The sequence below is a fragment of the Oncorhynchus mykiss genome, chromosome 10, assembly GCF_013265735.2.
Source record: "Oncorhynchus mykiss isolate Arlee chromosome 10, USDA_OmykA_1.1, whole genome shotgun sequence".
NCBI classification, from domain to species: Eukaryota; Metazoa; Chordata; class Actinopteri; order Salmoniformes; family Salmonidae; genus Oncorhynchus; species Oncorhynchus mykiss.
The window spans coordinates 28,670,466-28,696,961 of record NC_048574.1 but is presented as its reverse complement, the minus strand read 5'-3'; the positions used below and the strand labels follow the sequence as shown (position 1 = coordinate 28,696,961).

The window sequence follows — 26,496 nt, the reverse complement described above, 5'->3', positions numbered from 1 at the left end:
TTCCTAGACTGTTCCTAGACCGTCTTAACTGACTTGCCTAGTTAAATAAAAGGTATAAAAAATACATCTAAATAAATACGTTAAAAAATAAAACTAAAGTTTGGTGGGGGAGGAATAGTCTGGGGCTGTTTTTCATGGTTTGGGCTAGGCCCTTTAGTTCCAGTGAAGGGAAATCTTAACGCTACAGCATACAATGACATTCTAGACAATTCTGTGCTTCCAACTTTGTGGCAACATGTTTCAGCATGACAATTGGCCAACATAATTGCCTGACCTCACTAATGCTTGTGGCTGAATGGAAGCTAGTCCATGCAGCAATGTTCCAACATCTAGTGGAAAGCCTTCCCAGAAGAGTGGAGGCTGTTGTAGCAGCAAAGGGGGAACCAACTACATGCTAATGTCCATGATTTTGGAATGAGATGTTTGGCAAGGAGGTGTCCACATACTTTTGGTCATGTAGTGCATTTTAAAGATGTCCTCCAGCAGCGATTTTGTAACTTTTCCTATTAAAAAGCAATATCCCAAGTATCAATACATTAAAGTACACACACTAAAGGGTAAAACAATTTGTTGAACAAACTTCAAAGAGTAGGGTATTCAAGGAGTTGGTCTGATGGTTTCCTCTGATTTGCCTGGCTACCCAGGCTCCTGCTCCAGTCAAACACTACGCCACGACCACAGACTTTACTTTATTCTCTGCAATGAGTCTGGATCATAAAGAATGATAGAGGCCTCTAGTGGTCAAAAGGCCATATTAACATGGGCAGCGCCATAGAGGACTAATGTAGTCAGCTGGATGGGACTTCCATGTCCAACCGGGTCATCAGGAGAGATCAGCAAAATCATGAAGAAGAAAATCGATTACTTCAAAATGGAAATCGTCTCAATGGCGCTGCCCATGCTGTCACATACGCTATAATGGCCGATACAAAGATGATTCCTCTATCTCTATGGTCTGGATCGGCGTACGTTCCTGACACTTCACCAAATGCAACATATTTCGGGGCCGTCTAGAAACTGATGGGTTGGGCCAAAGCCAGAACACACGTGGCGGAGGTTTGAAAGGAGTGATTACAAGAGTGGCGTTAAGTTTAGAGGTGGAGCAACTGAAATGTAAGATTCCCTGCGTCTGTGATGCCCGCCATTTGCGACGCAGACCCGGTGGCGAGCGTGGTGAAACTCAGAAGATGCTGTCTGTCCTTTTCACCTGATAAAGGTAATGTTAGGATATGTCAGCTTTCCCGTGAGAGCCTTTGTGCAGAACCCACTGTGTTTCAGATGCCAAGCTTATGGTCATATTGCAGCAGTGTGTTGGAGGGAGATTCTGAGATGTGAGAAGTGTGCAGGAGGGCAAGTGACAAAGGAATGTGTAGTATCAGTGGGGGAAAAAAGTGTCCATTGTGGAGGTGCCCATGTTGCTGGGGATCAGAAGTGCCCGATGCAAGAAAGACAGGTTGAGGTTGCCAGGGTCAGAGTAGAACAGAAGGTGTCATATGCTGAGGCAGCGAAAAGAGTCCCGTCCTCCCAGGCCTAGTGTAGGATCAGTTAGGGTGAAAGTAGTGGAATGGGGTGGTGATTTTTATGAAATTGTGGAATATAGGTGTAGGGTTAAAGACCATTTATGCTTGATCCGAAAATGTGGTTGGAGGCTTCATATGGAGGGTGTGACGCAATTGCGGAGCCTCCAGAGGCATGCAGAGGCCAAATCAAGCTCCGTAACACATTGCTGTGTCCCTCTCAAATTTTGTAACAATGCGGAGGGCTCCATATTGCTCCGCATTGACATGATTGGTTGATGGTAGGTGATGGCGGGAGGTCCTGTATAAACACAAACTCACATCCTTGACCCCATCCTTCACAACAGCTCTGCACTGCTCCGCGAAGCATGAATGCCCCGACTTCTGCAGAGGCCATATCACCATAAATGCTGCACGGACAATGCAGACATCAGATTGACCATGCAGACATCGGATTGACCATGCAGCGCCTTTTAGTTGGTGGTGCAATATGTTCCTTTTCCCACTTCTCTTTTTTTTGCCGTGTAACGCGATTGACCACACACTATGTGGCAGCATGCAAACTAAATGTGTAAACGCCATGAAACCAAAGGCGGCGGCAAAAGACAACCAGTGCATTATGGAATGGCATGTGAACTTCAGACTATCAGTAAGGAAAAAAGCAGTGAAGGAATTCAATTGTCTGATCTAACATTATTAGTATGGGGTGGAGTAGAAAATAATTTCTGATGTTCAAATCGGGGTATTATTCTATCTGTAAAGGGTATGAAACATGGAATGTATTCAAACTACAGAGCAATATCCATTGGGGTGAGACACTGGACACAAGTGAATCTCTACTCATCATTTGCAGAACATTAGTGCGAATTCATGACCATCAAAAAAATCAGACTAAGGTCTTGTGCTACTATACAAATTGAGATGCTGGGCATGTGATTTCATTCCACTCTGACTCCTCTCCATATTCAGAGTCATTATGCTCAACATTCTATGAAGCATGAACCTGTCTCAATGTCATCCTGGCTGTTGTGGATTGGACAAATCACTACATCACCACAGAGTTCGAACTAGCCTAATGTTGTATTGAGCTTTAAGTGGGCTCTGACTCTATATCAGATCTTGGGGTGCTCTCTACGTATGGTGCTCTATTGAGAGGGAAAGAAGCTAGCTATGTTTCTGTTGAAAAGTAGGTTACATTTCTGGCTACTCCAATATCAGTAGATTGTAATTCAGGCCTAATATAATTGGTATCACACAATCATGTTTGGTCAACATAAAAAAAAGGGTGTGGGAGAGTAGGATTTGATGAAAAGCAAAACTAATCTCGAACATCTAAAATCACCAAAACACTCCAGACATTTGCATGTGTTCAGCATGTGAACAGGGGCCCTTGTACATATCCCCTTATGACCACCCCTTCAAACCAACATCCAAGACATCTCTATCATCTGAAATGCCATCCATTATTAAGTGTTTACAGAGAGAGTAGCAAGCTGACTGTTCTGATCTAGTCTATAGCTTTCTCCCTGTACTGTTTCCAGTAGCCTAGTTACAGCCCTCTGATTTCTTCCTGTACCGTTTCCAGTAGCCTAGTTAAAAGCCCTCTGATTTCTTCCTGTACCGTTTCCAGTAGCCTAGTTAAAAGCCCTCTGATTTCTTCCTGTACCGTTTCCAGTAGCCTAGTTAAAAGCCCTCTGATTTCTCCCTGTACCGTTTCCAGTAGCCTAGTTAAAAGCCCTCTGATTTCTCCCTGTACTGCCAGTTGATCCACTTACACATTTCACTTCTTCATCACATTTCATTAACACAGACACCACTAGTCGCCTGTGAAGATCACAGACGTGATCAATCAGAGCCAGATATGTACTTGCAACAGTAAGCCTGTTCAACGATACCTCTGGCACATAGAGAGCACCATGCAGAGATAAAATGAAATCCTCAGGAGGACTTTGTCATGTCTGCTTACAGAGATATATATTGGGAAACATGGCTGCTAGACTAGAAGTGTAGCCTCGTCCCAGATCTGTTTGTGCGGTCTCGCCAATTCCTGTGGTCATTGATGAGACAATGCTCCATGCAGGATGGATACAGAGGCAGACCTGATCTTATTCATCTCTGTATGTACTAAAGCTTTGCCAGTGTAAGAGGGGTCCCTAGTACTGCCCCAGACTGGAAAGGAAGATCCTCTTTGGAAGGGGGCTCATTGACAAATATCCCAGTTAGTGTGATATGGTAAGGTTTACATATAGAAAGTCCAGTTGAGAGATGCAAAAAAAGATAGCAGAAGAACAATTGGGATACTGTTTGTATGGGTCTTCAAAATGTCCAGTTACAAAGAATTTAAGGGAAGGGGTAAAAGGGATGAGAGCAGGAAAAGTGATCAAACTTTAGGCTAAGATATACTTTAGAGTCCTCAGTTATTCCATGGTTTTTGGATCACTTCACTACCGTTTTAAATCATACAGTCAATGGGGAGTTTATCACCAGCAATGATCTTCATTAAATACAAGAGTTATCTCCTCCACTTCTTTTGTCTTTCACAATCATGTGCTTTGTTAGGCGGTGATTCAACAATCACTCCAGCCTGAAGTGGAGCACTCCTCCCACTTCTTCAACGCCTCCATCCTCTTTTATAGATTACCATTTTAAAAGTGCACAAACTATCCAATAAACTACCTGAGTATAGGTGAGAGTCAGTGCACTTTCTACACAATGCTGAGAGATGGTGTGTGCACCAGTGAGGGTTACTATGAGAACCATGTGCAGTGTGACTAGGGACAGACAGCCAGTTTCAGTATACTGTACAACCACACATTCGGTCATGGTACACCATCATACAATAACAATATTGATTTTGTAGATGTGTTGTGCTATAAATAATGTAAAGTACCTCTGGGGGTCAATATTCACATCTTAGACTACAACAAATAAGTGGTCCTGGCTAAAGAACAGAACAGCCTTTCTCTTTATCTTTTCAAATTCCACACAGAAAGGGCTGGTGTGTATTGGAATTACGATTTTACCATAAAACATCTAACGGTCTCTTCCAACATCCACTTATTAGTAACAGTAACAATACTGCTACAGAGAGAGTGGAAGAAAACAATGCTCTAGTTGCTAACACAAACAACTATACAGATTAGCAACTCTGAGATCTAAAAAAAAAATGTGACGGTATTTTTTCCTATACATTATTATTTTATTTTTCTCCATTCTTCATAATACCACCAGAAGTCTGCGTCAGAGTCATCTGCTTGGAAACAGCAGTTAAGACTGGAATACTTGAAATGCGCTACACATCGTCGACAGGCAGATCAGGGATGTTGGTCTTTGCTCGAGTGAAGAAGGCCATCTTCTCTCTGAAATCAGAAGAGAAAAGTCTTATCTTCACAAGCGTAAAACCACAACTAACCTCCCTTTTTCTACAGTGAACAGAGCAAATCTTTATTTTTCATTGCTGGGATGTGTGTTCACTGAGGCGAACGTCTTTCAGTTGCTTCAGAGCCAGCGTCAATTACTTAATCCCAGTCAACTAAGGACTAGCATTGGTCATGAAATTTAAAATGGAGAAACATCCAATACATATCGTAGCCATTTTACCAATTTAAAATTCCATATAATCTTATATTCCTAGACTAACAGGTATACAAACGGAATGGACGACAAATCATAGTCCTTCCAACTGAACCTAATGCTTGGAGACCTGGGTGAGAGAAGCTATATACAATTTAAACATTGTCATTCATCTAATACATGGGGAAAGAGACGGATTAATGGACCAACTCCTCTTACAAGAGGTCTGTTACACTATACTGTTGCTGTACCCTGTAATGTAATGTAATCTACACTACTGACCTGAAGGACTGGACCTCAGGCATCTCTTTCCTGCTCTGGCCTCGGAGCTTGTGGACGTCCTTGGCCGCAGCACGCATCATCTTCTCCACCCTCTGCTCCTGCAGCTGCTCCTCACGGGTCTGCAGACACAACATCACCACAGAGACGCTCAGAGAGAAGTTGGAGAATAGGCCTAAACAACAAATCCTGGCCAGTCAACAGATAGATGCTGTTCTAACACCTCACTTCATATTTCACAGGTGTGTATTAGAACAATGATTCATAATAAAAAAGTATACCGTTGAAGTCGGAAGTTTAGATACACTTAGGTTGGAGTCATTGGTCTTTCTTTAAAAGTAACTTCCTCACCATTTTAGATAAGCATGCTCCGTTCAAAAAATGCAGAACTAAGAACAGATATAGCCCCTGGTTCACTCCAGACCTGACTGCCCTCGACCAGCACAAAAACATCCTGTGGCGGACTGCACTAACATCGAACAGTCCCCGCGATATGCAACTGTTCAGGGAAGTCAGGAACCAATACACACAGTCAGTCAGGAAAGCTAAAGCCAACTTCTTCAGGCAGAAGTTTGCATCCTGTAGCTCCAACTCCAAAAAGTTCTGGGACACTGTGAAGTCCATGGAGAACAAGAGCACCTCCTCCCAGCTGCCCACTGCACTGAGGCTAGGTAACACGGTCACCACCGATAAATCCATGATTATCGAAAACTTCAACAAGCATTTCTCAACGGCTGGCCATGCCTTCCGCCTGGCTACTCCGACCTCGTCCAACAGCTCCCCCCCCCCCGCAGCTACTCGCCCAAGCCTCTCCAGGTTCTCCTTTACCCAAATCCAGATAGCAGATGTTCTGAAAGAGCTGCAAAACCTGGACCCGTACAAATCAGCTGGGCTTGACAATCTGGACCCTCTATTCCTGAAACTATCCGCCGCCATTGTCGCAACCCCTATTACCAGCCTGTTCAACCTCTCTTTCATATCGTCTGAGATCCCCAAGGATTGGAAAGCTGCCGCAGTCATCCCCCTCTTCAAAGGGGGCGACACCCTGGACCCAAACTGTTACAGACCAATATCCATCCTGCCCTGCCTATCTAAGGTCTTCGAAAGCCAAGTCAACAAACAGATCACTGACCATCTTGAATCCCACCGTACCTTCTCCGCTGTGCAATCTGGTTTCCGAGCCGGTCACGGGTGTACCTCAGCCACGCTCAAGGTACTAAACGATATCATAACCGCCATCGATAAAAGACAGTACTGTGCAGCCGTCTTCATAGACCTTGCCAAGGCTTTTGACTCTGTCAATCACCGTATTCTTATCGGCAGACTCAGTAGCCTCGGTTTTTCGGATGACTGCCTTGCCTGGTTCACCAATTACTTTGCAGACAGAGTTCAGTGTGTCAAATCGGAGGGCATGCTGTCCGGTCCTCTGGCAGTCTCTATGGGGGTGCCACAGGGTTCAATTCTCGGGCCGACTCTTTTCTCTGTATATATCAATGATGTTTCTCATGCTGCGGGCGATTCCCTGATCCACCTCTACGCAGACGACACCATTCTATATACTTCCGGCCCGTCCTTGGACACTGTGCTATCTAACCTCCAAACGAGCTTCAATGCCATACAGCACTCCTTCCGTGGCCTCCAACTGCTCTTAAACGCTAGTAAAACCAAATGCATGCTTTTCAACCGTTCGCTGCCTGCACCCGCACGCCTGACCAGCATCACCACCCTGGATGGTTCCGACCTTGAATATGTGGACATCTATAAGTACCTAGGTGTCTGGCTAGACTCTAAACTCTCCTTCCAGACCCATATCAAACATCTCCAATCGAAAATCAAATCAAGAGTCGGCTTTCTATTCCGCAACAAAGCCTCCTTCACTCACGCCGCCAAACTTACCCTAGTAAAACTGACTATCCTACCGATCCTCGACTTCGGCGATGTCATCTACAAAATTGCTTCCAACACTCTACTCAGCAAACTGGATGCAGTTTACCACAGTGCCATCCGTTTTGTCACTAAAGCACCTTATACCACCCACCACTGCGACTTGTATGCTCTAGTCGGCTGGCCCTCGCTACATATTCGTCGCCAGACCCACTGGCTCCAGGTCATCTACAAGTCCATGCTAGGTAAAGCTCCGCCTTATCTCAGTTCACTGGTTACGATGGCAACACCCATCCGTAGCACGCGCTCCAGCAGGTGTATCTCACTGATCATCCCTAAAGCCAACACCTCATTTGGCCGCCTTTCGTTCCAGTTCTCTGCTGCCTGTGATTGGAACGAATTGCAAAAATCGCTGAAGTTGGAGACTTTTATCTCCCTCACCAACTTCAAACATCTGCTATCTGAGCAGCTAACCGATCGCTGCAGCTGTACATAGTCTATTGGTAAATAGCCCACCCATTTTCACCTACCTCATCCCCATACTGTTTTTATTTATTTATTTTTCTGCTCTTTTGCACACCAATATCTCTATCTCTACCTTTACATAACCATCTGATCATTTATCACTCCAGTGTTAATCTGCATAATTGTAATTATTTGCCTACCTTCTCATGCCTTTTGCACACAATGTATATATAGACTCCCCTTTTTTCTACTGTGTTATTGACTTGTTAATTGTTTACTCCATGTGTAACTCTGTGTTGTCTGTTCACACTGCTATGCCTTATCTTGGCCAGGTCGCAGTTGCAAATGAGAACTTGTTCTCAACTAGCCTACCTGGTTAAATAAAGGTGAAATAAAAAAATTAAAAAAATTAAAACTCATTTTTCAACCACTCCACAAATTTCTTGTTAACAAACTATAGTTTTGGCAAGTCGGTTAGGACACCTACTTTGTGCATGACACAAGTCATTTTTCCAACAATTGTTTACAGACAGATTATTTCACTGTATCACAATTCCAGTGGGCCAGAAGTTTACATACACTAAGTTGACAGTGCCTTTAAACAGCTTGGAAAATTCCAGAAAATGATGTCATGGCTTTAGAAGCTTTTGATAGGGTAATTGACATGATTTGAGTCAATTAAAGGTGTAGCTGTGGATGTATTTCAAGGCCTACCTTCAAACTCAGTGCCTCTTTGATTGACATCATGGGAAAATCAAAAGAAATCAGCCAGGACCTCAGAAAAAAAACTGTAGACCTCCACAAGTCTAGTTCATCCTTGGGAGCAATTTCCAAATGCCTGAAGGTACCATATTCATCTGTACAAACAATAGTACATAAGTATAAACACCATGGGACCACGCAGCCGTCATACCACTCAGGAAGGAGACGTGTTCCGTCTCCTAGTGGTCAACGTACTTTGGTGCGAAAAGTGCAAATCAATCCCAGAACAACAGCAAGGACCTTGTGAAGATGCTGGAGGAAACAGGTACAAAAGTATCTATATCCACAGTAAAACGAGTCCTATATTTACATAACCTAAAAAGGCCACTCAGCAAGGAAGAAGCCACTGCTCCAAAACTGCCATAAAAAAGCCAGACTACGGTTTGCAACTGCACATGGGGAAAAAGATCATACTTTTTGGAGAAATGTCCTCTGGTCTGAGGAAACAATAATAGAACTGTTTGGCCATAATGACCATCATTATGTTTGGAGGAAAAGGGGGAGGCTTGCAAGCCCAAAGACACCATCCCCCAACCATGAAGCACAGGGGTGGTAACATCATGTTGTGGGGGTGCTTTGCTGCAGGAGGGTCTGGTGGACTTCACAAAATAGATGGCATCATGAGGCAGGAAAATGATGTGGATATATTGAAGCAACATCTCAATACATCATCAGGAAGTTAAAGCTTGGTCGCAAATGGACAACGACCCCAAGCATACATTTGTGGGCAGAACTAAAAAAGTGTGTGCGAGCAAGGAGACCTACAAACCTGACTCAGTTACACCAGCTCTGTCAGGAGGAATGGGCCAAAATTCACCCAACTTATTGTGGGAAGCTTGTGGAAGGCTACCCAAAACGTTTGACCCAAGTGAAACAATTTAAAGGCAATGCTACCAAACACTAATTGAGTGTATGTAAACTTCTGACCCATTGGGAATGTGATGAAAGAAATAAAAGCTGAAATAAATAATTCGCTCTACTATTATTCTGACATTTCACATTCTTAAAATAAAGTGGTAATCCTAACTGACCTAAGACAGGGAATTTTTACTAGGATTAAATGTCAGGAATTGTGAAAAACTGAGTTTAAATGTATTTGGCTAAGGTGTATGTAAACTTCCGACTTCAACTCTATCTACTGGGTGAGAGACTCCCATCTGTCTCATAAAGTCTGCATTTCAAGGTATTCGGCACGTGACAAATAAAATAAAGTTTTATTTTGATTGAAATTGCAGCCAATTCCCTATATAGAGCACGTATTAGTGATAGTGTCACGGGGATCATTGCATCTGGGCAGGTAGCCTAGTGGTTAGTGTTGGACTAGTAACCGAAAGGTTGCAAGATCGAATCCCCAAGCTGACAAGGTAAAAATCTGTCGTTCTGCCCCTGAACAAGGCAGTTAACACACTGTTCCTAGACAGTCATTGAAAATAAGAATTTGTTCTGAACTGACTTGCCTAGTTAAATAAAGGTAAATAAATAATAATCTCCCACCTGTTTCTCGGCCTGTCTGAGAAGCAGACGAAATCGCTCGTCGTCCTGCACCCAGGTGGGGAGATCTCTGGTTCCCTGCTGCCGGGCTCTCTCCAGCTGCTCCTTCAGCTCCCTGAGGACACGCAGCTCCTGGGCCAGTCGCGTGTGGCGCGTCCTGGACACCTGCAGGTCAAGCTCTAGGTCCAGACTGGTCCGCAGCAGCCCGTCCAGGCTCCGCACCGGCACAGAGGGCTGGGGGGAAATGGTGGGATAGTGATCTCTCACACATCTCTCTTCCTCACACACATAAGGAGGTACAGGGAGACAAAGCAGACCTTTCCCAGTGGCTCCTCCCAGTAGTCCTCCCTGTCCTGAACAGAGTTCACTCCTGGGCCCAGCATTAGAGGCCAGAGAATGTCAAGCCGCATTAAAAATTAAACCAGCCATTAAATATTAAGACTGACTTTTACTGAAGGCTAGGTCTGGGAAAGCAAAAATGTAAATGTCTCCCTTTGAGGATAACTAATGTGGCCACAGCCTGAGACTCGACTGCAGTACTAGACTGTCAGTTTGAACATACACACGTGAGAGAAACAGAGACAGACACTGACAGACAGAGAGATAGACAGAGAGAGAGAGAAAGAGAGCGAGAGAGAGAAATAGAGCAAGATGAGAGAGAGACAGAGAGAAACAGACAGAGAGAGAGAGAGAGAGAGACACACACACACACACAGAGAGAGAGACACACACAGAGAGAGAGAGACAGACACACAGAGAGAGAGAGACAGACACACAGAGAGAGAGAGAGAGACAGACACAGAGAGAGAGAGAGAGACAGACACAGAGAGAGAGAGAGAGACAGACACAGAGAGAGAGAGAGAGAGACAGACACAGAGAGAGAGAGAGAGAGACAGACACAGAGAGAGAGAGAGAGAGAGACAGACACAGAGAGAGAGAGAGGGACACAGAGAGAGATGAGACAGAGACACACAGAGAGAGACAGACATAGAGAGCGAGCGAGAGAAAGAGAGACAGAGAAACACAGAGAGCGAGAGAGAGAAGAGAGAAAGAGAAAGAAAGAGAGAAAGAAAAAGAAAGACAGAGAGAGAGAAACAGAAAGAGAGAGAGTAAAAACCCTCCAACCCAAAAAGGCCTGTGGTGCTGATGGTATCCAAATTCCAATTGGCTATACTAAAACTCTAACATCATCCTTAGCTGTGGCATCTTCCCCAATATTTGGAACCACGGACTGATCACCCCAATCCACAAAAGTGGAGACAAATTCGACCCCAATAACTACCGTGGAATATGCATCAACAGTAACCTTGGGAAAATCCTCTGCATTATCATTAACAGCAGACTCATACATTTCCTCAATGAAAACAATGTACTGAGCAAATGTCAAATTGGCTTTTTACCAAATTACCGTACAACAGACCATGTATTCACCCTGCACACCCTAATTGACAACCAAACAAAACAAAACAAAGGCAAAGTCTTCTCATGCTTTGTTGATAAAAAAAACCCTTCAACTCAATTTGGCATGAGGGTCTGCTATACAAATTGATGGAAAGTGGTGTTGGGGGTAAAACATACGACATTATAAAATCCATGTACACAAACAACAAGTGTGCGGTTAAAATTGGCAAAAAACACAAATTTCTTCACACAGGGTTGTGGGGTGAGACAGGGATGCAGCTTAAGCCCCACCCTCTTCAACATATACAGTGCCTTGCGAAAGTATTCGGCCCCCTTGAACTTTGCGACCTTTTGCCACATTTCAGGCTTCAAACATAAAGATATAAAACTGTATTTTTTTGTGAAGAATCAACAACAAGTGGGACACAATCATGAAGTGGAACGACATTTATTGGATATTTCAAACTTTTTTAACAAATCAAAAACTGAAAAATTGGGCGTGCAAAATTATTCAGCACCCTTAAGTTAATACTTTGTAGCGCCACCTTTTGCTGCGATTACAGCTGTAAGTCGCTTGGGGTATGTCTCTATCAGTTTTGCACATCGAGAGACTGAATTTTTTTCCCATTCCTCCTTGCAAAACAGCTCGAGCTCAGTGAGATTGGATGGAGAGCATTTGTGAACAGCAGTTTTCAGTTCTTTCCACAGATTCTCGATTGGATTCAGGTCTGGACTTTGACTTGGCCATTCTAACACCTGGATATGTTTATTTTTGAACCATTCCATTGTAGATTTTGCTTTATGTTTTGGATCATTGTCTTGTTGGAAGACAAATGTCCGTCCCAGTCTCAGGTCTTTTGCAGACTCCATCAGGTTTTCTTCCAGAATGGTCCTGTATTTGGCTCCATACATCTTCCCATCAATTTTAACCATCTTCCCTGTCCCTGCTGAAGAAAAGCAGGCCCAAACCATGATGCTGCCACCACCATGTTTGACAGTGGGGATGGTGTGTTCAGCTGTGTTGTTTTTACGCCAAACATAACGTTTTGCATTGTTGCCAAAAAGTTCAATTTTGGTTTCATCTGACCAGAGCACCTTCTTCCACATGTTTGGTGTGTCTCCCAGGTGGCTTGTGGCAAACTTTAAACTACACTTTTTATGGATATCTTTAAGAAATGGCTTTCTTCTTGCCACTCTTCCATAAAGGCCAGATTTGTGCAATATACGACTGATTGTTGTCCTATGGACAGAGTCTCCCACCTCAGCTGTAGATCTCTGCAGTTCATCCAGAGTGATCATGGGCCTCTTGGCTGCATCTCGGATCAGTCTTCTCCTTGTATGAGCTGAAAGTTTAGAGGGACGGCCAGGTCTTGGTAGATTTGCAGTGGTCTGATACTCCTTCCATTTCAATATTATCCCTTGCACAGTGCTCATTGGGATGTTTAAAGCTTGGGAAATCTTTTTGTATCCAAATCCGGCTTTAAACTTCTTCACAACAGTATCTCGGACCTGCCTGGTGTGTTCCTTGTTCTTCATGATGCTCTCTGCGCTTTTGACGGACCTCTGAGACTATCACAGTGCAGGTGCATTTATACGGAGACTTGATTACACACAGGTGGATTGTATTTATCATCATTAGTCATTTAGGTCAACATTGGATCATTCAGAGGTCCTCACTGAACTTCTGGAGAGAGTTTGCTGCACTGAAAGTAAAGGGGCTGAATAATTTTGCACGCCCAATTTTTCAGTTTTTGATTTGTTAAAAAAGTTTGAAATATCCAACAAATGTCGTTCCACTTCATGATTGTGTCCCACTTGTTGTTGATTCTTCACAAAAAATACAGTTTTATATCTTTATGTTTGAAGCCTGAAATGTGGCAAAAGGTCGCAAAGTTCAAGGGGGCCGAAAACTTTCGCAAGGCACTGTACATCAACGAATTGGCGCGGGCACTAGAAAAGTCTGCAGCGCCCGGCCTCACCCTACTAGAATCCGAAGTCAAATGTCTACTGTTTGCTCATGATCTGGTGCTTCTGTCACCAACCAAGGAGGGCCTACAGCAGCACCTAGATCTTCTGCACAGATTCTGTCAGACCTGGGCCCTGACAGTAAATCTCAGTAAGACCAAAATAATGGTGTTCCAAAAAAGGTCCAGTCACCAGGACCACAAATACAAATTCCATCTAGGCACTGTTGCCCTAGAGCACACAAAAAACTATACATACCTTGGCCTAAACATCAGTGCCACAGGTAACTTCCACAAAGCTGTGAACGATCTGAGAGACAAGGCAAGAAGGGCATTCTATGCCATCAAAAGGAACATAAATTTCAACATACCAATTAGGATCTGGCTAAAAATACTTGAATCAGTCATAGAGCCCATTGCCCTTTACGGTTGTGAGGTCTGGGGTCCGCTCACCAACTAAGACTTCACAAAATGGGACAAACACCAAATTGAGACTCTGCATGCAGAATTCTGCAAAAATATCCTCTGTGTACAACATAGAACACCAAATAATGCATGCAGAGCAGAATTAGGCCGATACCCACTAATTATCAAAATCCAGAAAAGAGCTGTTAAATTCTACAACCACCTAAAAGGAAGCGATTCCCAAACCTTCCATAACAAAGCCATCACCTACAGAGAGATGAACCTGGAGAAGAGTCCCCTAAGCAAGCTGGTCCTGGGGCTCTGTTCACAAATGCAAACACACCCCACAGAGCCGCAGGACAGCAGCACAATTAGACCCAACCAAATCATGAGAAAACAAAAAGATAATTACTTGACACATTGGAAAGAATTAACAAAAAACTAGAATGCTATTTGGCCCTAAACAGAGAGTATACAGTGGCAGAATATCTGTCCACTGTGACTGACCCAAACTTAAGGAAAGCTTTGACTATGTACAGACTTAGTGAGCATAGCCTTGCTATTGAGAAAGGCCGCCGTAGACAGACCTGGCTCTCAAGAGAAGACAGGCTATGTGCACACTGCCCACAAAAGGAGGTGGAAACTGAGCTGCACTTCCTAACCTCTTGGTATGACCATATTAGAGATACATATTTCCCTCAGATTACACAGATCCACAAAGAATTCAAAAACAAATCCAATTTTGATAAACTCCCATATCTACTGGGTGGAATTCCACAGTGTGCCATCACAGCAGCAAGATTTGTGACCTGTTGCCACAAGAAAAGTGCTACCAGTGAAGAACAAACACCATTGTAAATACAACCCATATTTATGCTTATTTATTTTCCCTTGTAACAATGTACAAATAGTTAAAGTACACAACACTATATATATATATATATATATAAATAATATGACATTTGTAATGTCTTTGTTTTGAAACTTCTGTATGTGTAATGTTTACTGTTAATTTTTATTGTTTATTTCACTTTTGTATATTATCTACCTCACTTGCTTTGGCAATGTTAACACGTTTCCCATGCCAATAAAGCCCCTTGAATTGAATTGAGAGAAAGAAAGAGAGACAGAGAGAAACAAACACACAGAGACAGAGAGAGAGACAAAGAGAGAGAGAGAGAGAGAGAGAGAGAGAGAGAGAGAGAGAGAGAGAGAGAGAGAGAGAGAGAGAGAAACACAGACAGACAGGGACAGACAGAACAGGAAGAAAATGTGCTTGTTATACTAAGAACCTTGGCGAAGACAAATTGGTATTTATATCATAGAAATATAGACCGATAGACAGAATCTCTATTGTGTGTACAATTATAAATACAAAGTGGGTATTTATGCAGCATTAAAAAAAAGAATGACAGATAGATAGGATCTACAGCAGGGGAAGGAAACTAGATTCAGCCGCGGGTTGATTTTTGCCGGAGCAGGTGGACAGGGGGCACACTGCAAATTGACCACAATTAAGCCCAAAAAGAGAACGTATTTGAAAATGTCAATAATTTCATTCCTTGATTACATTGAGACATGATCACATCTCTTTTTATTTGTGGGGATACTTCGGGACAGATTTCCTAAATTAAACATTTTTAGCTGAATTCCTGGTGATTTTACAGGATTTTTTTTAAATAAAAAAATCCTGACCAAACTCTAACCTTTGGGGTGCCTCCCCACTCTCAAGCCGTGATTGATGTACTTTTGTGGGATGGATACTAAGTGGGTAGTTTCTACCTTCTTCATGCGCATGCTGCGTCTCTCTGATGCGTTCCTGATGAAAGGAGACTTCTTTGACAAAGTGGAGCTGTCACTGTCACTGCGGTTGATCTGATCATCACACAGTAGAACGGCAAAAACAAACAGAAAGAAAGAAAACAAAGTTGGAACAAAAAGGGCATGAACGACAGCTTCCGTTGGGTTTGGGATGCTTTTCAAAGCTAAGCACAAATGAAAACAGTAGTCAGAGTGAACTGTATTTAACATTTCAGTCAAAAAAAACGAGGCTATAGTTAGAGGCTATATAAATAAATCAGTTTGTGTGAATGATTTTTTGAGTAAATATGTACAAATATAAATGTATATGTGCTACTATATACTAGATGTGTACTAAATATGTCCATGTATTGTGTGCACTAGAGTGGCTGCCCTCACCCGGCAGATGTACTGGCTCTGGGGCCCAGGGGAGAAGGTCTTGGAGCGGATGATGGTGTTGCCCTGGAAGAAGGCATTCTGCTGGGGAACATGGTGGGGCCGACGCTCCTTTGGCCGGACCACCGAGGAGGAGACATGGTGGTGGTGGCCGGTACTGGTCTCCTTGTTCACCTGGGGACGGAGCAGGAGAACAGTTTACAATGAAGGCTGTGTTTTACATAGTCCATCTTGGCTTACAAATGTACTGTTATGTTCAGTTCCAACTCTGATCAAGTCATTCTTAGTCAAGTCATACAGCACATTTGTTAGTCTGCATATCAATGAGTTTGCAGAACTGTTGAGTTTGATTCAAACGAACACACATGTTTTTACTCAAATACTTCCATTGAACATCATCTGGAAATAGGTCAAATAATATCAAATAAAATAGTATTCATATACAGTAGTATTTATAACAGTTAATGGAGTCTCCACATACCCTCTCAACCAGGGTTCCTGTTCCAGTCGGTTTGGTTGTCACTTCCTCTCCCTCCCAATGGCTGCTGTCAGGATATAGCCCCTCCTCTTCCTCTAGAGGTCCTGCCCCCTCTATGTGGTCATCTTCTTCAAACACTTCACCTTCCAGCTCTTCACTGTGCCTGTACAGGGTTGAAACACTATCAGACAGAGAGACAGAGAGACAGACAGACAGACAGACAGACAGACAGACAGACAGAGAGAGACAGAGAGAGAGAGAGAGAGAGACAGAGACAGAGAGAGAAACCTGTCAGTTATTCACCTTGCCCATTCTACATGCGAGGGGCTGTGGGGGAGGAGGGGTGGTTAGTGTGCCTCTGGGCTTTCAAAAACTACACTACAGTCTGAGCTTCTTCTCGTGGGAGAGGGGGAAGGGAGGGAACAATTATTCAACTGGGGGAGGTGAGTGTGTGTGAGACAAGATCTCCCTCATTGACCGTGACGAGTACAGAAGAAGGGCCTGTCCTCTGTAGAGGTTATAATGGGGAGGAGAATAACAGGATAAAGGTTCTGTTAGTGAAGGGAGAGCTCACCATTCATCCTCCTCTGGGTCACCCTCCAGACTGCCTGCTACTCTCTCTGTGGTGGGGACAGAGCTCTGGAACACACGTTGTTACTCATCTGTTACATGCATTCATTACATACAGTATGTTTACACATTCATAACACTTCCATACAGATTCACCTTAACAGATCAATTTCCTTTTGAAATGCAGGCCATTGCTATAGATGAATGAATGTCTATGTTACCCTTTCACACTGCCGAGCCGTCCCAGTCTTGTCCTTGTTATTGATCTGGGGCATGAAGGAGTAGCTGAGGAGGTTGTAGCTCTTGACACATCTCTCCCCAGAGGTGTTGACATCAGCCAGGCTTATCTGAGCACCAGCCTGCCCAGAGGACAGAAAGCCATACAATAGTTAAAAGGCAGTCTACTGAACGACGTTACACACTGTTGTAACCGACTTTCATGCTTGAGACAGTACGGAGTGTTAGGAAGGACAAAAAGCTCTTATCCACTAACAGCAATAAACCACTGTCATATGACACGATGACAACACAATGGAAAGCTAAAAGGTATACATTGGAATTTCAATGTACACTTAGCAAATACACCACGTACAAGTGTTTGCACTGTCTGGGTGTGGACTGTTTGTTATGTTGATGCTGAATTGAGAGATGAGTGACAGACCAGGGACAGTCGTTACACTCACAAGACACTCCTCACGGCCAGACAGGCTGGTGTGGCATATGTCCACCCTCAGGGTCTTCTGCCGCAGGGCATTGTGGGCCATCTGGACACCGAAGACTTCATTGACCTCCACAATGTCCTGGGGTAGAGAGCCGCGCGTCCGGAAGAGGCAGCAGGTGGACTCTGAGCACGGGAGCACCGCCACACGGATGTATCTATGGAGGAGACACACACACAGTTAAACACCTCAAGACAATGTACACACAGATGCGTATACAGTTGAGGACAGAGGAAACATGCAGTACTTTCAATACAAACAAACCTAATTGATGAGAAGTGGGAACAAAGACATCCACACACAGCATATGCACACAGTCATTGAAAAGGTGTTTCGAATAGCCAAGTAATGACAGTCATTCACTTCTAAAGCAAAGAGAAAAGGCAACTTTGCTGTATACATTTTGTGGTCTGGTGGCAGTACGAGGACGCTGCAATTGGAGAGCTGCATGACGAACATGGTGAAGCGCTTCACCTCGTACTTCAGGCCCAGTCTGACCTGGGCACAGCCTAGTGGTTCTCCCCTCTCCTCATAGCCCAGCAGCAGCTCTGCAGGGAGGACTGACCTGGGAAAAGTGACACATACAGGGTTAGATCCACAAAGCTGCTATCAAATACAGTACCAGGAAGCAAAACCTGGTTTGTGCTTTAGCCACCAACCTTCCATTTGAAGTCATATCACTGATATTCTAGTGGGGACATCAGTCTAAACAGATCTGGCTACCAGACTTCAAACACCACAGTAAGTTATGACAGGGACGTGTATGTTGCCATCAGTTATGGCCCTCAGGTTCTAGGGTCAAACAGTTCAAACAAAACATAGTACAGCAGACAGCTTGTCTCTTTCTAATAGTAATAGATACATGAATAGATAAACCATCAGATCAAACCTCTCCAATTTGAGTTCTACCTTTCTGAATAACTTAATTTACATACACATCTAGAAGTTACTGGGTATCCTGACCTAATCCCCCAAAAATTACAACATCGTGTTTCACCTTAATTACTGTATATACTGCACACCCTTCTAACATTAGTTAGGATAGGGGTGTTAATGAAGCACCATCTTTCATTACTATCCGTGAAGGTTCAGGCTACTGAACATGGTCTTAAGTCTTGCTCCAGAGTAAAGCAATTAAATAGACACCTCTCCTCCAGGTGACCCAATGGCCTTCTACTGTACCCACCTCGTCTCTGAGGGCTCATACACCCCGCTGTCACCCGCCACCGACTCATCAGACACTGCTGACATCACGCCCATCTTCTTAGGCCCCGCCCCCACCGTCCCTCTGGCTTGCACTATGGCATCTAGGGGAAGAGGGGGTTGGAAGAGGAGAGGAAAACAGGGAGGAGCCGGTGCAGAGCTGGAGTAAACCATACAGTTAATAGTGGGCTGTAACTCCCTCCTCACCCCGGTGTGCCCCCACTGGCAATCAGGTTTCAGGTGCAATCCTTGAATTCCTCACGAGTTGCACACACACACCTACTACAGTAGATGAGGTGGAAGCCTGACCTTTCAGTCCAATACATCACAAGCGCCTGCTAATACAGCTCTTCTCTTCCTCTCCTCTGCCTCTCTCTCTAGGTCACACTGTGCAGGCTAATACAGCCCTGTCTCTCTCTCTAGGTCACACTGTGCAGGCTAATACAGCCCTGTCTCTCTCTCTAGGTCACACTGTGCAGGCTAATACAGCCCTCTCTCTCTCTCTAGGTCACACTGTGCAGGCTAATACAGCCCTGTCTCTCTCTCTAGGTCACACTGTGCAGGCTAATACAGCCCTGTCTCTCTCTCTAGGTCACACTGTGCAGGCTAATACAGCCCTGTCTATCTCTCTAGGTCACACTGTGCAGGCTTGCCATTATGCAACTAAACATCTCCTACTACATCACCCATATACAAAACATTAGGGACACCTTCCTAATATTGAGTTGCATCCCCTTTTGCCCTCAGAGAAGTCTTAATTAGTCGGGGCATAGACTCTGCAAGGTGTCGAAAGTATTCAACAGGGATGCTGACTCCAATGCTTCCCACAGTTGTGTCAAGTTGGCTGGATGTCCTTTGGGTGGTGGACCATTCTTGATACACATGGGAAACTGTGGAGTGTGAAAAACCCAGCAGAGTTGCGCACCAATTTGAGTGTCAAGAACTGCCTGGCACTTACTACTATACCCCGTTCAAAGGCACTTATATATTTTGTCTTGCCCATTCACCCTCTGAATGGCACACATACACAATCAACTGTCACAAGGCTTAAAAATAATTTTTGAACCTGTCTCCTCCTCTTCATCTACACTGATTGAAGTGGATGTAATAGGTGACATTAATAAGGAATCATAGCTTTCACCTGGATTCACCTGGTCAGTTTATGTCTTGGAAAGAGCATGTTCTGTACACTCAGTGTATATTTACGTTCATATCTTAGTGTGTTGCTAACACTTGATATTTCTATGATGCGTTTTGTGTGGATCTTAAACATATTCATTCTTTACGGTTCACAATGGACATGAGGACCATACAGTCCACTATACACCAACACTACACAAGTCTACAGTAGCAGGTAATACAGTCGCTCTCCTGATATTAAAAGAGAGCTTAAATAATATCAGATGGACAGAAAGTGACTGTACCTTTAAACATCTCTCCAGCTATGGTAGTGGCATCCTGCTCCACCCCTCCAGGGTGCTGCTGCTCCTCCTTGTCCAGCCCCAGCTCAGTCAGCCTGCTATGCAGCTCCATGTCCAGTCCCCCACCTGGGCCCCCTGGACCCGCAAACCTCTCCCCGGAGAGGAATATAGAGTCCGTGACCAGCGGCGAGCAGGGCGGCGAGAGTGACGACATCGAAGACCTCGGCGATAGTGAACTGATCGACCTTGGCGTCTCTGATAGTCTCAGCGCCTGTAGCCTGGTTCTGGCATCTGCTCCCCCACCGACAACACCCCCCTTGTCGCCCGCTCTCTCTCCCCCAGCGACCACCTCGTGTTCGTGGATGGTGGTGATGGAGCTGGAGGGACGGTAGCTAACCCCCGGGCCACCGTCCTGCAGTAGGGAGTCCAATTTGTTCTGGAAGTCTGGGTCTCCCAGCTCAGGCTGCTCCAGGTAAATATCTGTGAAGCTCAGGGAGGAGGTGGAGCCCAGGGATGACGTGGTGGCCAAAGAGCCCCGGCTGGAGGTCAGAGAGCCACGGCTGCTGCCTGAGGAACACGACAGTGTGCTGGCCGAAAGACTGCAGGAAGAGAGATGGGGAGAAGGGAGGAGAGAGAGGCAGAGAGGAGAGGGTTGGATTGGGAGGGAGGGAGGGAGGGAGGGAGGGAGGGAGGGAGGGAGGGAGGGAGGGAGGGAGGGAGGGAGGGAGGGAGGGAGGGAGGGAGGGAGGGAGGGAGGGAGGGAGGAGAGGGTTAAATGGGGAGGAAGATGGAAAGAACATTTGGACAGAAAGAAGGCATAGAGAGGGGAGATGAAGAGAGAGAAAATCAGAGGAGAAGAGAACAATACAGAAAGAGGGCAGAGAGAGAGAGAAAATTGGGGGCAGCAAAAAGGATGGAGCGAAAAGCGGAGTGGACAGGGATAAAGGGAGAGGGAGAGAGAGGACCACAGTGTTAGAAGAGCTAGGAGGGTACTCCAACCAAATGTTCATCATTTTCTTCTCTGTTCCCCCATCTTTTGGCCCTCAGTAACTTCAAATGCAGTGTCTACTCGACAGAAAACATAGTAATTAAAGCTAGGCAAGCTCATTAGGAAAGACACAGGGGAGTTTCTCTGCATCTCAGCCCTTTGATGTATATCAGCTAGAGACAGGATGAATTATGCATGATAAGAACAAAAACAGAGAGAAAGAGACTAACACTATTGTTGAAGTTATTTGTTTGATTAAACGAGAGTATGGAGAGCGCCTTTTGAAAATAGCTTTAATACATATGACTATCTTACAGAGACTTCACATCTTATAAAACACAGCTTCAGTTTCAGATTCCATTTCTGAAACGCACACTCCTGTTTCAGAGCTGAAATTCAAATTGACTTTACAAAAACAGTGACTAAAGTATAGGACACATCTTAAGCTTTTAGAGTAAAGGTTAAATACGCAATGTCCTATCCCTCTCTCATTCTCTTTTAAGACCAACAGTCCCTCATAGAACTGAATGAATCATACGAGCCACTCAGAAGATAAAATACTGTAGTCTAGAATCTTATGTGAATTTATGGAGCTCTATAAATGAAAGATGCTCCTTTAAGATGAGGTGAATGTAGACCTTTGAAGACCCTGGATTGAAGTTTGACTCCTTCCCCTCAAAGGGTTGTGGGTAAGCTCAAGGCACCAGGCAGGTTGTGAGGTAAATCTAAAATGCCAAGCCCTCCACAGTTAAAACATTGCCCATGTCTCCAAGGTCTTCTTATTCATTTTTCATTTGGAATGTGCACATTCAGTTGTGGAGTTTACATTTTAAGTCGATACATTTAAGTGATTGTGCCTCCTGAACTGGCAGCGTGGTAGTGCTGTGTTATAGCTGGGTGACAGTTGCTGAATGTGTTGTTTAGGTGAGTAAATGTACCTCTTGAGCTGAGTGTGTAATGATGAGGCCAGGCGAACCATCTCCTCCAGCTCTCTCACCAGCTTGTTCCTCTTACAGTGCAATCTTAATCTGATAGAAAAGACAAAACACCAGAAATGTTAGGTCAAAAAAATGATAATGCAAGCAGAAGAAACAGGCCCTATTCTACTTGGGTAATAAAAAAAAACAACCAACTACATGACCATACAATTACATAATTACAACATCTTAATACAATGTTCTTACAAACTAGAGTAATTACAGCATTATAAACAGTTATAAGAGCTAAAGGTTATTTTCTTCCTCAACGAGCAGATACTTCTGACTTCAAATATTAAACGAGCTTGTTAAAAAAGGCTATTTTGCGTCCACCCTACATCCCCTGTTTGTGATGCTCGAGTTACATATGGGAGAGAGAGATGAGTGGGGGAGAGAGAGATAAAAAAAAAAAGAAAATGAAAGAAAATTAGAGAAGGAAAGAGGATATATGGGAAAGTAAGAGAAATAGAAGAGAAAGAGTGAAAATAGGCCTAATTGGTATAGTCTCCTTGGTTACCTCATCCAGAGTGCAGATTTCCAACCACTAAACAGTAAGTATGGACCTTAGAGAAGGCTAGTTCCAGGTAAGAGGCTAGGGGGAGGGGCTTCTACACTACACTATCAATGTCTATGATCCAATCACAACCATGAACCAGGAATGTCATGAAAAAAGGCTATGCGGATCAAAGCATCCAACACAACAAAAAGAGCAGTGTTGTGTGTCTTGGAGTAAGTCTTACACCAGGTCCCCATTAGGGAGTAAACCTTCTGGGCTTATGTAACAGTCATATTACTTAAACCATGTCTTTTCACTGCAGTTAAAGCACAGTTCAGTAGGTTGTTATCAGCAGGGCAGGGGGCCTTGCTCTGCCTATCTATTCCCTGTCAGTGAATATACTGTAGCCTAGTTCCAGCGGGGTTCCAATGTCCTCCTCTCTCCTTCATGCAACAGCCCCGCTGACCTGTTCCCTCGCTAGCATTAACAGGTGCTGTATAAAACAAATGTAAAAATGCACTCTTTTTGTGAGGTGCTGACTAATGGAACACAAACTCCAAAAAGTGGCAAAAGTTTACTGAGAAGAGAGTGACTAATTTCATCTCCTGTATTATTGTATGTGACCATGATGCTTTCCTGGTGTGCAGCTCTGTTCCCTCTCTCATTTATCCCTCGTTCCCTGGCCGTGACTTTACCCAGGGAAGGAGTGATCACTCAATGTCTATAAGCCCCATGCTGACCAAGGTTTCCCCCACCTTTATTGCCCAAACAATTTAGCCTCACACTGTTCTAATTAAACAATTTTGTGTTTGCTGCCCACAATGTTTGCAATGACTTTGCACCCCGCCAAGTAGCTATAAATCCTCTCCCCTCACCTCTCGGTCAGGGCCTTGCTCTGGTTGTCCCTGGCAGCCTGCAGGTCTCTCTCAAGCCTTTTCTTTTGTGTCTCTATCTTCTCCTGGTCAATGGGCACTTTCTTGCAAGGCTTGATGTATTGCAGCTCCTTGAGTAGCTCCTCCTTCTCATTGATGAGGATGAGGCGGTCACGCTCTGGGTCCAGCAGCCCTGGCCACGCCTCACTGTCCAGCTTGGCTATCTGCACCTCGATGGTGGCAATCCTGGAGGTGGAGAGAGGAGAGCATAGAGAGTGTATATTTAATGTTCTATTATGTTGTATTTATATGTTCTCCTTTTCTAAGGCCCTGCAATAGACTAGAGTCCAGGGGGTGTACTTGTACATCAAGCAGCCTGATGCTACAAAAACAGGCTCCTACGAGCCGTTCCGGCTCACACAAGCCAAGGGTTCTTGTAAGGCTACTTAAGTTCTATTTAATCATGTGGAGGAGAGGTTTAAAAGAGATATGACTTCTAAGTCATTATAAGTGCTCATGAGCTAATCAAATGGCTACCCACACTATTTGCATTGCCCCCCCACCCTGCTCCCTCTTTTACACCACTGCTACTCTGTTATTATCTATGCATAGTCACTTTAATAACTCTACCTACATGTACACATTACCTCGACTAACCGGTGCCCCGCAGCATTGTACATAGTCTTGCTATTGTTATTTTACTGCTGCTCTTTATTATTTGTTACTTATATAACTCAGCAAAAAAATAAAATGTTCCCTTTTCAGGTCCCTGTCTTTCAAAGAAAGAAAATTTGTAAAAATCCAAATAACTTCACAGTTCTTCATTGTAAAGGGTTTAAACACTGTTTCCCATGCTTGTTCAATGAACCATAAACAATTAATGAACATGCACCTGTGGAACGGTCTTTAAGACACTAACAGCTTACAGACGGTAGGCAATTAAGGTCACACTTTTCAGGGAAGTTACGAACCAATATACACAGGCAGTTAGGAAAGCAAAGGCTAGCTTTTTCAAACATAAATTTGCATCCTGTAGCACAAACTCCAAAATGTTCTGGGACACTAATGTCCATGGAGAATAAGAGCACCTCCTCCCAGCTGCCCACCGCACTGAGGCTAGGAAACACTGTCACCACTGATAAATCCACAATAATTGAGAATTTCAATAAGCATTTTTTTTACAGCTGGCCGTGCTTTCCACCTGACTAACCCTACCCCGGTCAACAGCCCTGCACCCCCCTCTCAGCAACTTGTCCAAGCCTCCCCATTTCTCCTTCACCCAAATCCAGATAGCCAATGTTCTGTAAGAGCTGCAAAATCTGGACCCCTACAAATCAGCAGGGCTAGACAATCTGGACCCTCTTCCTAAAATAATCTGCCACAATTGTTGCAACCCCTATTACTAGCCTGTTCAACCTCGCTTTCGTATCGTCTGAGATTCCCAAAGATTGGAAAGCTGCCGCGGTCCTCCCCCTCTTCAAAGGAGGTGACAATCTAGACTAGACCCAAACTGTTACAGACCTATATCCATCCTACCCTGCCTTACTAAGGTCTTCGAAAGCCAAGTTAACAAATAGATCACCAACCATTTCGAATCCCACCATACCTTTGCCACTATACAATCTGGTTTCAGAGCTGGTCATGGGTGCACCTCAGCCACGCTCAAGGTCCTAAACAATATCAAAACCGCCATCGATAAGAGACAATACTGTGCAGCCGTATTCATCGACCTGGCCAAGGCTTGACTCTGTCAATCACCACATTCTTATCGGCAGACTTAACAGCCTTGGTTTCTCAAATTACTGCCTCGCCTGGTTCACCAACTACTTCTCCGACAGAGTTCCTTGTGTCAAACCGGAGGACCTGTTGTCCGGACCTCTGGCAGTCTCTATGGGGGTGCCATAGGGTTCGATTCTCGGGCCAACTCCTTTCTCAATGATGTCACTCTTGCTGCTGGTGATTCTCTGATCCACCTCTATGCAGACGATAACATTCTGTATACTTCTGGCCCTTTTTTGGACACTGTGTTAACTAACCTCCAGACGAGCTTCAACGCCATACAACTCTCCTTCTGTGGCCTCCAACTGCTCTTAAATGCAAGTAAAACTAAATGCATGCTCTTCAACCGATCGCTGCCCGCACCTGCCCGTCCGTCCAGCATCACTACTCTGGACGGTTCTGACTAAGAATATGTGGACAACTACAAATATCTAGGTGTTTGGTTAGATTGTAAACTCTCCTTCCAGACTCACATTAAGCATCTCCAATCCAAAATTAAATCAAGAATCGGCTTCCTATTTCGCAACAAAGCCTCCTTCACTCATGCTGCCAAACATACCCTTGTAAAACTGACTATCCTACCGATCCTTGACTTCGGCGATGTCATTCACAAAATAGCCTCCAACACTCTACTCAGCAAATTGGATGCAGTTCATCACAGTGCCATCCGTTTTGTCACCAAAGCCCCATATACTACCCACCACTGCGACCTGTATGCTCTCGTTGGCTGGCCCTAGCTTCATATTCACAGATTACTGCACCTGTACATAGCCCACCTATAATTTAGCCCTATCAACTACCTCTTTCCAAACTGTATTTAATTTATTTATTTATTTTGCTCCTTTGCACCCCATTATTTTTATTTCTACTTTGCACATTCTTCCATTGCAAAACTACCATTCCAGTGTTTTACTTGCTATATTGTATTTACTTTGCCACCAAGGCCTTTTTTTTTTTTGCCTTTACCTCCCTTCTCACCTCATTTGCTCACATTGTATATAGACTTGTTTATACTTTATTATTGACTGTATGTTTGTTTTACTCCTCCTCTTTTAC

The 26,496-nt window shown here is 44.2% G+C and overlaps 1 protein-coding gene across 5 annotated transcripts in view; it reads right to left on the bottom strand.

The window, feature by feature from the left end:
- Nucleotides 1-3,069: 3,069 nt before the first annotated feature.
- LOC110533610 (protein KIBRA) overlaps nucleotides 3,070-26,496 on the bottom strand; it is a 45,331-nt gene continuing 21,904 nt past the window's right edge. For 4 of the 5 annotated variants that reach the window (XM_036990024.1, XM_036990023.1, XM_021617999.2 and 1 more), the window contains 14 exons: nucleotides 23,665-23,907; nucleotides 22,255-22,344; nucleotides 20,332-20,927; nucleotides 18,891-19,011; nucleotides 18,105-18,269; nucleotides 17,669-17,861; nucleotides 17,207-17,344; nucleotides 16,990-17,054; nucleotides 16,419-16,596; nucleotides 15,941-16,111; nucleotides 15,524-15,616; nucleotides 9,975-10,205; nucleotides 5,373-5,491; nucleotides 3,070-4,876 (listed from right to left, as the gene is read on the bottom strand). In XM_036990024.1, the coding sequence (XP_036845919.1) occupies nucleotides 4,810-4,876; nucleotides 5,373-5,491; nucleotides 9,975-10,205; nucleotides 15,524-15,616; nucleotides 15,941-16,111; nucleotides 16,419-16,596; nucleotides 16,990-17,054; nucleotides 17,207-17,344; nucleotides 17,669-17,861; nucleotides 18,105-18,269; nucleotides 18,891-19,011; nucleotides 20,332-20,927; nucleotides 22,255-22,344; nucleotides 23,665-23,907 (2,470 nt within the window). In that variant the 3' untranslated portion in view covers nucleotides 3,070-4,809. The remainder of the gene's footprint in view (nucleotides 4,877-5,372; nucleotides 5,492-9,974; nucleotides 10,206-15,523; nucleotides 15,617-15,940; nucleotides 16,112-16,418; nucleotides 16,597-16,989; nucleotides 17,055-17,206; nucleotides 17,345-17,668; nucleotides 17,862-18,104; nucleotides 18,270-18,890; nucleotides 19,012-20,331; nucleotides 20,928-22,254; nucleotides 22,345-23,664; nucleotides 23,908-26,496) is intronic. The other variant, XM_036990025.1, reaches the window with a different exon arrangement.